Genomic DNA, 14,974 nt, shown 5'->3' on the forward strand with positions numbered 1-14,974 from the left:
AGCTACCCTATGTAACGGTTCTATTTCCCCAGAGGAAGGACACTCTCGATGCTTAAATTGCCCCTACAAGCTCAGTCCCTACCCCCCCTCAAAACCTATCTGCCTCGACATGGCCCTGCTGAACTGCGGATCCCTCTCGAGGCACCACACTGAAATCAATCTACTCTTGAAGGACTCGGACATAGAAGCACTCCTCCTTACGGAAACCTGGCTCACGTCAGGTTCAGAACCAGACATTATCCAAACACTCCCACCGGGCTACCTCATAAAATATCAGAACAGACCCGTAGGTATTGGTGGGGGAATAGCGATCATATATCGAGACTACCTGTCCTGCCAATTCAAAGAAAGCCCTATTTTAGACTGCGAAAATGTTCTCTTCTCCATCCATCGGCCGCCCTCGACCACCCTTTCAGGGCTACTAGTGTATCGCCCCCCGGGGCCGGTATGACATTTTAACGACTCCCTAATTGAATCCATATCCTCCCTCGCTTGCGTATCCCCTAACTTCACGCTACTGGGAGACTTAAATCTCCACTTTGACGACCCCTCTAGCAAACCAGCTGCGGATCTTAAAGCAGACTTGGGCTCCATTAGGCTTGAACTACTAAGCAACCTTCCTACTCATGTCAAAGGACATCTGCTGGACCCTGTATTCTCCAATCTCACGAGACTTACTATTCAACCCCCCATCCCTCTTCCCTGGTCTGACCACTTCTTAGTCCCTTTCAAATTACAACTCGTGGTTAAGGCTCTCGAAAGACATCCACCCCAACCTCCTTCTCGCCCATGGAAAAACCTGGACATAAACTCCTGGGCCCAAGTCTTATCCTCCACTATACCTATACTGGACCCAGATCCCTCCAGAGCTGATGTCCAACTACACGAGTGGATCAACCAATCCCTACACTCCACTCTGCCACTCAAACCCCTCTCCAGTATAAAAAAAACGGCTAAATCACCATGGTTCACCCAGGAACTAAGAAATCTAAAAAAAGATGCAAAAAACTTGAGCGAGTATGGAGAAAAAACTGGACGACCGAATGCAAAAAAGAGTACAGGGCCGCCATCAAGCTCTATAAAAACTCCATAAAAAGTACACAGGCTACCTTCTTTGAAGGAAAGATAGCAGCAGCAGCCAACTCTGCAAAGGAAACGTACCGCATTGTTCGTCTCCTCACAAAAAATTCAAGACCCCTTACCCCCGCCGGACCCAGAGGGTGCCAGATGCAAACAGATGGGCGAATTTTTCTCTTTAAAAATCGAGAAAATTCTGACCTCACTTCCAGCCCCCACCTCCCCACCAACTGCTACTCCCTCACCCCCCCTCACAGAGGGTACATGTCCCAGATCACCACTGAGACTTTCCTATCCACCTTACAAACTGTAAAAAGTGGCTCCTCTTCAGACCCAGCTCCCATCAGCAAGTTAAAACTGGTCGCCCCCACGGTAGCCCCACCCATTACCAACCTCATTAATGCCTCCTTTAAAAATGGCACTGTCCCGGCCAACTGGAAGAAAGCCACTGTCAAAGCTCTCCTAAAAAAACCCACCTAGATCCCACGGATCCTACCAACTTTAGACCCATATCGCTCCTCCCCGGGATCAGCAAAGTGGCCGAACGTATCGCAAACCATCAATTGTCCAACTTCTTGGAGGCTAACCACCTACTACGTCACTCCCAGACCGGGTTCAGACCGGGACAGGGTACCGACACCGCCCTGCTTGCCGTGGTCGAAGAGGCTAGAAGCATCATAGACGCAGGAGGATCAGTGGCAGTGATCCTCCTTGACCTGAGTGCCGCCTTCGACACGGTGGACCACGCTATCCTTGTCCACCGGCTTAGTCAGATTGGAGTCGCTGACTCCGCCCTGGCCTGGATCAAATCCTTCCTCGAGGAAAGATCCTTCCAAGTGTCAGATGGCATCACCACGTCCAAGGCCCTCCCCCTACAGTGTGGGGTTCCTCAAGGCTCCTCCCTGAGCCCCACACTTTTTAACGTCTACATGTCCCCTCTTGAGGACATTGTTACCCCCTTCGGCATCAAAACAGTAACGTACGCCGACGACACCCAGCTGGTGGTCTCCATCAACCAGTCGAGTAACAGCTTAGACAACCTGGCCATGTGCCTAGATAGGGTCTTCCAATGGATGTGTGAATCTCGACTAAAACTTAATGGAGATAAATCGGAGATTATCCTCCTGGGTAACCCTAACAAGCTTCCCACCAACCTCTCCTGGCCATCTTGTATGGGAACTCCCCCAACCCCCAAAACAGAGGTCAAAAGTCTTGGCATTTGGTTAGACCAGGACCTGAACTTTAAAACCCAGGCCAGAAAAACCTCAGGCACCTGTTTCGGCCTTATCCGCATGTTCCGAAAGATTCTCCACCTGATCCCCTTCCAGTCAAGGAAGCTACTGATGCAGGGGCTGGTCAACTCCAGATTGGACTATGGCAACATCTTGTACCTGGGGGCCCCCGCTTCAGTTGTTTATAGACTACAGGTGGCTCAGAGCGCGGCGGCCAGAATCCTAACGGGAACCAAAGCAAGATGCTCGGCGAAACCAGCTCTCAAAAGCCTTCACTGGCTCCCAGTGAAGGAGTAAATTACCTTCAAGACCCTGTGCATCTCCCACAAGATAATGCACGATAAAGGCCCCCCAATTCTCAGACCTCTGATGAAACCCCATCAGTCCCATAGACAACTAAGATCTGACTCCCTTGCCCTTGCCAGCATCCCAAGGATAAGAAAGTCCAGATCCGGAGGCCGCTTGTTTTCCTACAATGCCCCAAGACTCTGGAACACCCTCCCACTGGCCATGAGGAGAGAACATAACCTCCTCACCTTTCGGAAACAATTGAAAACCTGGCTCTTCCCATAAACATTCCATTTTACTTCTCTCTTCTTCTCTGGATATAAGGTCTTGTCAGCGCTGGGATGCCCAAGGGTAGCTACGCGCTTTACAAATCCCAACTCAAACTCAAACAACACACCCACAGCTACAAAATATAAGATAATCAGAAAGGCACGCTGCACAGACAGGGACTACACAAGCAGCAATCACACCCCCTCCCATCCCTGGACAAGTGAACCCTAACTACAGCCAAGTTACTGACTTGAGTCGGTGCCACCAACTTCTGAAACCAGCAACAAGCCAGTAATTTATGACATCTCTGACATACCAGAGTCACACTCCATGAAAGAAAACAGACCACAGTACTTGAAGGGTAAATGAAAACACTAACCCTGGGCGTAGTGGGCGTAGTGGGGCTCCGCTGAGCTACGCGGAGAGGGCGAGAAGCTACGCCCACTCCCGCACTCCGCGTAGCCCCACTACGCACCTCCCTCCCGCTCTCCCCTACATCCATTATTTAAGCAACTAGCCTTAATAAATCTATTTTAAACCACTTACCGTGTCCAGGGGCTCGTCCGGGGCTCCCTCTGTGAATAGCGTTGTCCTGGATACCAATGCGCATGCGCGGGCGGCCGCGCATGCGCATTGGTATCCAGGAAAGGACGCTATTCCCAGAGGGAGCCCCGGACGAGCCCCCGGACACGGTAAGTGCCTTAAAATAGTTTCATTAAGGGTATTTGCTAAAATACTGTATGTAGGGGAGGGCGGGAGGGAGGCGGGTGGCGGCCGACTCGGCTACGCTCACGGAGTGGGCGTAGTGTTGCCGGCTACGCTGTCTACGCAAAATGCGTAGGAGGCAACACTACGCCTACTCCGTGGGCGTAGCCGATTCCTCCGCCCAGGGTTAGAAAACACCTATAAATGATGCTACTGACAAGCACCCGAAGGTCCTGCGTTATTGCTCTTCTTTCATCCTTTCAGATATTATGCAATGTTCTTCACAAATGTAAACATAAACAGCCTGCAAGTGAAACAAAGCTGATGGGTCTTTTGTGTTTAGTGCAGAATTTGCCCCATGTTCCATCAACAATGGTGGCTGTTCTCAGCTCTGCAGCCCGACTGAACAGAAGGGAATAGAGTGCAGCTGCCGAGAAGGATTCCAGCTTCTGGGCGATGAAAGAACTTGCAGAGGTAAAGAGGGTACATTATTTCTGCAATAGCATTGTATGAACTACCGAAGTTTGCTTTTAAATATTGTGATGTTGTTGTATCAAAGAATATCGGTAGAAAAGTATCTTCTTTCAATATTGTAATATTGACGCAATCTTGGAGCATATTTACAAGCCCCTGTCGCCACCATAACGTCACTTTTTCTGACGTTCTGGTGGCGATAGGGGCTTTGCCTTTTTACAAGGCAGCGTTAAGCCACTTAACATGGTTTATTTATTTATTTATTTATTTTATTTTTATGGTTTTCTATAGTGCGAACATGACCCAGATTGGGGAATCAGAGCGCTTTACAAAAAAGCAGAGTAAGTGTAAAAACAATTGCAAAACAAAGCAGAGATAATATCAAAAGCATTTTTAACAACTTTCAGCAAGTAACAGAGACGGTACTAGAGATGAATTGTTCGGAGCAGTGGGAACAAATTTGAGTACGAATAAGTCATAGTGGTGAAGGTGTCATTAAGGGGAGTGTAGAGAGAAGTTTGAAGTAGTGGACTGGAACAGTGCCTTGCAAGTCAGTGAAATAGCTGGTGTGCTTGTAGGGCCTCATATGATGAGGCAGGTGCGGAGCTAAGGGAGGAATGTGCTCATTAGAATGATTTAGTTTCCCTTTTGAATAGTGGTGGAGAGGAGATTTTTCTGATGCATGGGGGTAGTGAGTTCCATATTCTTGATGCCGCTCCGGAGAAAGGTCTGTCGGAGTTTTTTTCTTACTAAAATGAGGGGGTTTCAGGAGTGGGTTGTCGGAGCTCCTGGAGTGTCTGTTTCCTCCAGATAAAGTGAGTTTTTGGGATAGGTACTGGGGGGTGTTGTGGTGAAGAGCTTTGTGGGTGTTGCAGGCCATTTTGTAGGTGGATTCCAGCTTCGTAGGGCAGCCAGTTGAGCGCCTTCAAGTGTGGTGATATGTGGTCAAATTTCCTAAATCCTGTTAGGAGTCTTGCTGTTGCATTGAGACATAATTATTTACAACAAGGGGTGGTGATGGACAGAGTCTCTGAATTAAGCAGAGTACTCTCACCCAGTCAAGAGATCAGGGCTAGATCCAACACCGTTTTTTAGCTCATTGCACCATCCCAGTTTCAGAACCTGGCTGTATGCAAATTAGTCTGTCCCTGGCCCAGTGCATCATGGGAACAGGGCAGACCAGACTACAAAAGCCAATTCTTACACTGGGAAGGAAACAAGCTTCCGGGGACCGGTTTCTGCCATTTCAGGCGTCTTCGGCCCGGCTTGCTTGAATCCTGATGGTGCAATGAGCAAGGGACTCACATCTGAGTATACCCTTCCACGCTTAGGGTGGACAAAATTATTTACAACAAGGGGTGGTGATGGACAAGGTCTCTGAATTAAGCAGAGTACTCTCACCCAGTCAAGAGATCAGGGCTAGATCCAACACCGTTTTTTAGCTCATTGCACCATCCCAGTTTCAGAACCTGGCTGTATGCAAATTAGTCTGTCCCTGGCCCAGTGCATCATGGGAACAGGGCAGACCAGACTACAAAAGCCAATTCTTACACTGGGAAGGAAACAAGCTTCCGGGGACCGGTTTCTGCCATTTCAGGCGTCTTCGGCCCGGCTTGCTTGAATCCTGATGGTGCAATGAGCAAGGGACTCACATCTGAGTATACCCTTCCACGCTTAGGGTGGACAAAATTATTTACAACAAGGGGTGGTGATGGACAGAGTCTCTGAATTAAGCAGAGTACTCTCACCCAGTCAAGAGATCAGGGCTAGATCCAACACCGTTTTTTAGCTCATTGCACCATCCCAGTTTCAGAACCTGGCTGTATGCAAATTAGTCTGTCCCTGGCCCAGTGCATCATGGGAACAGGGCAGACCAGACTACAAAAGCCAATTCTTACACTGGGAAGGAAACAAGCTTCCGGGGACCGGTTTCTGCCATTTCAGGCGTCTTCGGCCCGGCTTGCTTGAATCCTGATGGTGCAATGAGCAAGGGACTCACATCTGAGTATACCCTTCCACGCTTAGGGTGGACAAAATTATTTACAACAAGGGGTGGTGATGGACAGAGTCTCTGAATTAAGCAGAGTACTCTCACCCAGTCAAGAGATCAGGGCTAGATCCAACACCGTTTTTTAGCTCATTGCACCATCCCAGTTTCAGAACCTGGCTGTATGCAAATTAGTCTGTCCCTGGCCCAGTGCATCATGGGAACAGGGCAGACCAGACTACAAAAGCCAATTCTTACACTGGGAAGGAAACAAGCTTCCGGGGACCGGTTTCTGCCATTTCAGGCGTCTTCGGCCCGGCTTGCTTGAATCCTGATGGTGCAATGAGCAAGGGACTCACATCTGAGTATACCCTTCCACGCTTAGGGTGGACAAAATTATTTACAACAAGGGGTGGTGATGGACAGAGTCTCTGAATTAAGCAGAGTACTCTCACCCAGTCAAGAGATCAGGGCTAGATCCAACACCGTTTTTTAGCTCATTGCACCATCCCAGTTTCAGAACCTGGCTGTATGCAAATTAGTCTGTCCCTGGCCCAGTGCATCATGGGAACAGGGCAGACCAGACTACAAAAGCCAATTCTTACACTGGGAAGGAAAGAAGCTTCCGGGGACCGGTTTCTGCCATTTCAGGCGTCTTCGGCCCGGCTTGCTTGAATCCTGATGGTGCAATGAGCAAGGGACTCACATCTGAGTATACCCTTCCACGCTTAGGGTGGACAAAATTATTTACAACAAGGGGTGGTGATGGACAGAGTCTCTGAATTAAGCAGAGTACTCTCACCCAGTCAAGAGATCAGGGCTAGATCCAACACCGTTTTTTAGCTCATTGCACCATCCCAGTTTCAGAACCTGGCTGTATGCAAAGTAGTCTGTCCCTGGCCCAGTGCATCATGGGAACAGGGCAGACCAGACTACAAAAGCCAATTCTTACACTGGGAAGGAAACAAGCTTCCGGGGACCGGTTTCTGCCATTTCAGGCGTCTTCGGCCCGGCTTGCTTGAATCCTGATGGTGCAATGAGCAAGGGACTCACATCTGAGTATACCCTTCCACGCTTAGGGTGGACAAAATTATTTACAACAAGGGGTGGTGATGGACAGAGTCTCTGAATTAAGCAGAGTACTCTCACCCAGTCAAGAGATCAGGGCTAGATCCAACACCGTTTTTTAGCTCATTGCACCATCCCAGTTTCAGAACCTGGCTGTATGCAAATTAGTCTGTCCCTGGCCCAGTGCATCATGGGAACAGGGCAGACCAGACTACAAAAGCCAATTCTTACACTGGGAAGGAAACAAGCTTCCGGGGACCGGTTTCTGCCATTTCAGGCGTCTTCGGCCCGGCTTGCTTGAATCCTGATGGTGCAATGAGCAAGGGACTCACATCTGAGTATACCCTTCCACGCTTAGGGTGGACAAAATTATTTACAACAAGGGGTGGTGATGGACAGAGTCTCTGAATTAAGCAGAGTACTCTCTTTGTCTGGAAAATAAATATAAACATTGGACTCAAACTACCCCATTTTGTTCCAGTTCCACACTCTTCTTGACCAGGAAAGGGGGTGTTCCACAAAATGTATAAAGAGTGCTGCATTCATCACCACCCCCTTTTCTGAATCGTTTTTGGCCACTATAGGTGTGGCAGGGTATACTCAGACATGAGTCCCTTTCTCACTGCTCCATCAGGATTCAAGCAAGCCGGGCCGAAGAGGCTGAAATGCCAGAAACCGGTCCCCGGTAGCTTGTCTCCTTTCTGGTGAAGAATTGGCTTGGTAGTTTGGTCTTCCCTGTTCCCATGATGCACTGGGCCAGGGACAGACTAATTTGCATATAGCCAGGTTCTGAGCTGGGATGGGGCAGTGAGATAAATAACGGTGATGGATCAAGCCCTGATCTTTGGACTGGGTAAGAGTGGTCTGCTTAATTCAGACACTCTGTTCATCACCACCCCCTTTTCTGTATCGTTTTTGGCCACTATAGGTGTGGCAGGGTATACTCAGACATGAGTCCCTTTCTCACTGCTCCATCAGGATTCAAGCAAGCCGGGCCGAAGAGGCTGAAATGCCAGAAACCGGTCCCCGGTAGCTTGTCTCCTTTCTGGTGAAGAATTGGCTTGGTAGTTTGGTCTTCCCTGTTCCCATGATGCACTGGGCCAGGGACAGACTAATTTGCATATAGCCAGGTTCTGAGCTGGGATGGGGCAGTGAGATAAATAACGGTGATGGATCAAGCCCTGATCTTTGGACTGGGTAAGAGTGGTCTGCTTAATTCAGACACTCTGTTCATCACCACCCCCTTTTCTGTATCGTTTTTGGCCACTATAGGTGTGGCAGGGTATACTCAGACATGAGTCCCTTTCTCACTGCTCCATCAGGATTCAAGCAAGCCGGGCCGAAGAGGCTGAAATGCCAGAAACCGGTCCCCGGTAGCTTGTCTCCTTTCTGGTGAAGAATTGGCTTGGTAGTTTGGTCTTCCCTGTTCCCATGATGCACTGGGGCAGGGACAGACTAATTTGCATATAGCCAGGTTCTGAGCTGGGATGGGGCAGTGAGATAAATAACGGTGATGGATCAAGCCCTGATCTTTGGACTGGGTAAGAGTGGTCTGCTTAATTCAGACACTCTGTTCATCACCACCCCCTTTTCTGTATCGTTTTTGGCCACTATAGGTGTGGCAGGGTATACTCAGACATGAGTCCCTTTCTCACTGCTCCATCAGGATTCAAGCAAGCCGGGCCGAAGAGGCTGAAATGCCAGAAACCGGTCCCCGGTAGCTTGTCTCCTTTCTGGTGAAGAATTGGCTTGGTAGTTTGGTCTTCCCTGTTCCCATGATGCACTGGGCCAGGGACAGACTAATTTGCATATAGCCAGGTTCTGAGCTGGGATGGGGCAGTGAGATAAATAACGGTGATGGATCAAGCCCTGATCTTTGGACTGGGTAAGAGTGGTCTGCTTAATTCAGACACTCTGTTCATCACCACCCCCTTTTCTGTATCGTTTTTGGCCACTATAGGTGTGGCAGGGTATACTCAGACATGAGTCCCTTTCTCACTGCTCCATCAGGATTCAAGCAAGCCGGGCCGAAGAGGCTGAAATGCCAGAAACCGGTCCCCGGTAGCTTGTCTCCTTTCTGGTGAAGAATTGGCTTGGTAGTTTGGTCTTCCCTGTTCCCATGATGCACTGGGCCAGGGACAGACTAATTTGCATATAGCCAGGTTCTGAGCTGGGATGGGGCAGTGAGATAAATAACGGTGATGGATCAAGCCCTGATCTTTGGACTGGGTAAGAGTGGTCTGCTTAATTCAGACACTCTGTTCATCACCACCCCCTTTTCTGTATCGTTTTTGGCCACTATAGGTGTGGCAGGGTATACTCAGACATGAGTCCCTTTCTCACTGCTCCATCAGGATTCAAGCAAGCCGGGCCGAAGAGGCTGAAATGCCAGAAACCGGTCCCCGGTAGCTTGTCTCCTTTCTGGTGAAGAATTGGCTTGGTAGTTTGGTCTTCCCTGTTCCCATGATGCACTGGGCCAGGGACAGACTAATTTGCATATAGCCAGGTTCTGAGCTGGGATGGGGCAGTGAGATAAATAACGGTGATGGATCAAGCCCTGATCTTTGGACTGGGTAAGAGTGGTCTGCTTAATTCAGACACTCTGTTCATCACCACCCCCTTTTCTGTATCGTTTTTGGCCACTATAGGTGTGGCAGGGTATACTCAGACATGAGTCCCTTTCTCACTGCTCCATCAGGATTCAAGCAAGCCGGGCCGAAGAGGCTGAAATGCCAGAAACCGGTCCCCGGTAGCTTGTCTCCTTTCTGGTGAAGAATTGGCTTGGTAGTTTGGTCTTCCCTGTTCCCATGATGCACTGGGGCAGGGACAGACTAATTTGCATATAGCCAGGTTCTGAGCTGGGATGGGGCAGTGAGATAAATAACGGTGATGGATCAAGCCCTGATCTTTGGACTGGGTAAGAGTGGTCTGCTTAATTCAGACACTCTGTTCATCACCACCCCCTTTTCTGTATCGTTTTTGGCCACTATAGGTGTGGCAGGGTATACTCAGACATGAGTCCCTTTCTCACTGCTCCATCAGGATTCAAGCAAGCCGGGCCGAAGAGGCTGAAATGCCAGAAACCGGTCCCCGGTAGCTTGTCTCCTTTCTGGTGAAGAATTGGCTTGGTAGTTTGGTCTTCCCTGTTCCCATGATGCACTGGGCCAGGGACAGACTAATTTGCATATAGCCAGGTTCTGAGCTGGGATGGGGCAGTGAGATAAATAACGGTGATGGATCAAGCCCTGATCTTTGGACTGGGTAAGAGTGGTCTGCTTAATTCAGACACTCTGTTCATCACCACCCCCTTTTCTGTATCGTTTTTGGCCACTATAGGTGTGGCAGGGTATACTCAGACATGAGTCCCTTTCTCACTGCTCCATCAGGATTCAAGCAAGCCGGGCCGAAGAGGCTGAAATGCCAGAAACCGGTCCCCGGTAGCTTGTCTCCTTTCTGGTGAAGAATTGGCTTGGTAGTTTGGTCTTCCCTGTTCCCATGATGCACTGGGCCAGGGACAGACTAATTTGCATATAGCCAGGTTCTGAGCTGGGATGGGGCAGTGAGATAAATAACGGTGATGGATCAAGCCCTGATCTTTGGACTGGGTAAGAGTGGTCTGCTTAATTCAGACACTCTGTTCATCACCACCCCCTTTTCTGTATCGTTTTTGGCCACTATAGGTGTGGCAGGGTATACTCAGACATGAGTCCCTTTCTCACTGCTCCATCAGGATTCAAGCAAGCCGGGCCGAAGAGGCTGAAATGCCAGAAACCGGTCCCCGGTAGCTTGTCTCCTTTCTGGTGAAGAATTGGCTTGGTAGTTTGGTCTTCCCTGTTCCCATGATGCACTGGGCCAGGGACAGACTAATTTGCATATAGCCAGGTTCTGAGCTGGGATGGGGCAGTGAGATAAATAACGGTGATGGATCAAGCCCTGATCTTTGGACTGGGTAAGAGTGGTCTGCTTAATTCAGACACTCTGTTCATCACCACCCCCTTTTCTGTATCGTTTTTGGCCACTATAGGTGTGGCAGGGTATACTCAGACATGAGTCCCTTTCTCACTGCTCCATCAGGATTCAAGCAAGCCGGGCCGAAGAGGCTGAAATGCCAGAAACCGGTCCCCGGTAGCTTGTCTCCTTTCTGGTGAAGAATTGGCTTGGTAGTTTGGTCTTCCCTGTTCCCATGATGCACTGGGCCAGGGACAGACTAATTTGCATATAGCCAGGTTCTGAGCTGGGATGGGGCAGTGAGATAAATAACGGTGATGGATCAAGCCCTGATCTTTGGACTGGGTAAGAGTGGTCTGCTTAATTCAGACACTCTGTTCATCACCACCCCCTTTTCTGTATCGTTTTTGGCCACTATAGGTGTGGCAGGGTATACTCAGACATGAGTCCCTTTCTCACTGCTCCATCAGGATTCAAGCAAGCCGGGCCGAAGAGGCTGAAATGCCAGAAACCGGTCCCCGGTAGCTTGTCTCCTTTCTGGTGAAGAATTGGCTTGGTAGTTTGGTCTTCCCTGTTCCCATGATGCACTGGGCCAGGGACAGACTAATTTGCATATAGCCAGGTTCTGAGCTGGGATGGGGCAGTGAGATAAATAACGGTGATGGATCAAGCCCTGATCTTTGGACTGGGTAAGAGTGGTCTGCTTAATTCAGACACTCTGTTCATCACCACCCCCTTTTCTGTATCGTTTTTGGCCACTATAGGTGTGGCAGGGTATACTCAGACATGAGTCCCTTTCTCACTGCTCCATCAGGATTCAAGCAAGCCGGGCCGAAGAGGCTGAAATGCCAGAAACCGGTCCCCGGTAGCTTGTCTCCTTTCTGGTGAAGAATTGGCTTGGTAGTTTGGTCTTCCCTGTTCCCATGATGCACTGGGCCAGGGACAGACTAATTTGCATATAGCCAGGTTCTGAGCTGGGATGGGGCAGTGAGATAAATAACGGTGATGGATCAAGCCCTGATCTTTGGACTGGGTAAGAGTGGTCTGCTTAATTCAGACACTCTGTTCATCACCACCCCCTTTTCTGTATCGTTTTTGGCCACTATAGGTGTGGCAGGGTATACTCAGACATGAGTCCCTTTCTCACTGCTCCATCAGGATTCAAGCAAGCCGGGCCGAAGAGGCTGAAATGCCAGAAACCGGTCCCCGGTAGCTTGTCTCCTTTCTGGTGAAGAATTGGCTTGGTAGTTTGGTCTTCCCTGTTCCCATGATGCACTGGGCCAGGGACAGACTAATTTGCATATAGCCAGGTTCTGAGCTGGGATGGGGCAGTGAGATAAATAACGGTGATGGATCAAGCCCTGATCTTTGGACTGGGTAAGAGTGGTCTGCTTAATTCAGACACTCTGTTCATCACCACCCCCTTTTCTGTATCGTTTTTGGCCACTATAGGTGTGGCAGGGTATACTCAGACATGAGTCCCTTTCTCACTGCTCCATCAGGATTCAAGCAAGCCGGGCCGAAGAGGCTGAAATGCCAGAAACCGGTCCCCGGTAGCTTGTCTCCTTTCTGGTGAAGAATTGGCTTGGTAGTTTGGTCTTCCCTGTTCCCATGATGCACTGGGCCAGGGACAGACTAATTTGCATATAGCCAGGTTCTGAGCTGGGATGGGGCAGTGAGATAAATAACGGTGATGGATCAAGCCCTGATCTTTGGACTGGGTAAGAGTGGTCTGCTTAATTCAGACACTCTGTTCATCACCACCCCCTTTTCTGTATCGTTTTTGGCCACTATAGGTGTGGCAGGGTATACTCAGACATGAGTCCCTTTCTCACTGCTCCATCAGGATTCAAGCAAGCCGGGCCGAAGAGGCTGAAATGCCAGAAACCGGTCCCCGGTAGCTTGTCTCCTTTCTGGTGAAGAATTGGCTTGGTAGTTTGGTCTTCCCTGTTCCCATGATGCACTGGGCCAGGGACAGACTAATTTGCATATAGCCAGGTTCTGAGCTGGGATGGGGCAGTGAGATAAATAACGGTGATGGATCAAGCCCTGATCTTTGGACTGGGTAAGAGTGGTCTGCTTAATTCAGACACTCTGTTCATCACCACCCCCTTTTCTGTATCGTTTTTGGCCACTATAGGTGTGGCAGGGTATACTCAGACATGAGTCCCTTTCTCACTGCTCCATCAGGATTCAAGCAAGCCGGGCCGAAGAGGCTGAAATGCCAGAAACCGGTCCCCGGTAGCTTGTCTCCTTTCTGGTGAAGAATTGGCTTGGTAGTTTGGTCTTCCCTGTTCCCATGATGCACTGGGCCAGGGACAGACTAATTTGCATATAGCCAGGTTCTGAGCTGGGATGGGGCAGTGAGATAAATAACGGTGATGGATCAAGCCCTGATCTTTGGACTGGGTAAGAGTGGTCTGCTTAATTCAGACACTCTGTTCATCACCACCCCCTTTTCTGTATCGTTTTTGGCCACTATAGGTGTGGCAGGGTATACTCAGACATGAGTCCCTTTCTCACTGCTCCATCAGGATTCAAGCAAGCCGGGCCGAAGAGGCTGAAATGCCAGAAACCGGTCCCCGGTAGCTTGTCTCCTTTCTGGTGAAGAATTGGCTTGGTAGTTTGGTCTTCCCTGTTCCCATGATGCACTGGGCCAGGGACAGACTAATTTGCATATAGCCAGGTTCTGAGCTGGGATGGGGCAGTGAGATAAATAACGGTGATGGATCAAGCCCTGATCTTTGGACTGGGTAAGAGTGGTCTGCTTAATTCAGACACTCTGTTCATCACCACCCCCTTTTCTGTATCGTTTTTGGCCACTATAGGTGTGGCAGGGTATACTCAGACATGAGTCCCTTTCTCACTGCTCCATCAGGATTCAAGCAAGCCGGGCCGAAGAGGCTGAAATGCCAGAAACCGGTCCCCGGTAGCTTGTCTCCTTTCTGGTGAAGAATTGGCTTGGTAGTTTGGTCTTCCCTGTTCCCATGATGCACTGGGCCAGGGACAGACTAATTTGCATATAGCCAGGTTCTGAGCTGGGATGGGGCAGTGAGATAAATAACGGTGATGGATCAAGCCCTGATCTTTGGACTGGGTAAGAGTGGTCTGCTTAATTCAGACACTCTGTTCATCACCACCCCCTTTTCTGTATCGTTTTTGGCCACTATAGGTGTGGCAGGGTATACTCAGACATGAGTCCCTTTCTCACTGCTCCATCAGGATTCAAGCAAGCCGGGCCGAAGAGGCTGAAATGCCAGAAACCGGTCCCCGGTAGCTTGTCTCCTTTCTGGTGAAGAATTGGCTTGGTAGTTTGGTCTTCCCTGTTCCCATGATGCACTGGGCCAGGGACAGACTAATTTGCATATAGCCAGGTTCTGAGCTGGGATGGGGCAGTGAGATAAATAACGGTGATGGATCAAGCCCTGATCTTTGGACTGGGTAAGAGTGGTCTGCTTAATTCAGACACTCTGTTCATCACCACCCCCTTTTCTGTATCGTTGCATTGAGACAGGCCTTTAGAGGGGATGTAGAGATTTTGGGCAGTCCCGTAAGGGTAGTACAGCCGTACTCCAACCTTGATATGACTAAAGCCAGAACTGCAGTTTTGAGATCAGGGTTCTCGATGAATGGGTTAATTTTTCTGAGATAGCTCAGGTGAAAGCATGCATTTTTAGCCAACAGGTTGATGTGTGTTTGCATGTTAAGGTTTTTATCCAATGTAATTCCAAGCAATTTGGTGGAGTCCGAATCGGAGCGCAATTTAGAGCAGAGATTATCTGGGTCCATTCCTTTATCTCCAGAGAGTTTTTAGGAGAGGAGATTAAGAGAAAATCAGTTTTTTGCGATTTTAGCTTGGGGAAGTTGGTTGTTAACCAGTGGACTGTCTTTTCCAGAGCTTGATTCATCGTCTTTTTCTCTTCAA

The 14,974-nt window shown here is 49.4% G+C and overlaps 1 protein-coding gene across 1 annotated transcript in view; it reads left to right on the forward strand.

Moving 5' to 3' along the window:
• Positions 1-14,974, forward strand: part of LOC144773868 (uncharacterized) — a 196,871-nt gene that overhangs the window by 141,363 nt on the left and 40,534 nt on the right. Inside the window, exon 5 of the mRNA XM_078658952.1 lies at positions 3,921-4,046. Coding sequence (XP_078515078.1) covers positions 3,921-4,046 — 126 coding nt within the window. The remainder of the gene's footprint in view (positions 1-3,920; positions 4,047-14,974) is intronic.

The sequence above is a fragment of the Lissotriton helveticus genome, chromosome 8, assembly GCF_964261635.1.
Source record: "Lissotriton helveticus chromosome 8, aLisHel1.1, whole genome shotgun sequence".
Classification (NCBI taxonomy): domain Eukaryota; kingdom Metazoa; phylum Chordata; class Amphibia; order Caudata; family Salamandridae; genus Lissotriton; species Lissotriton helveticus.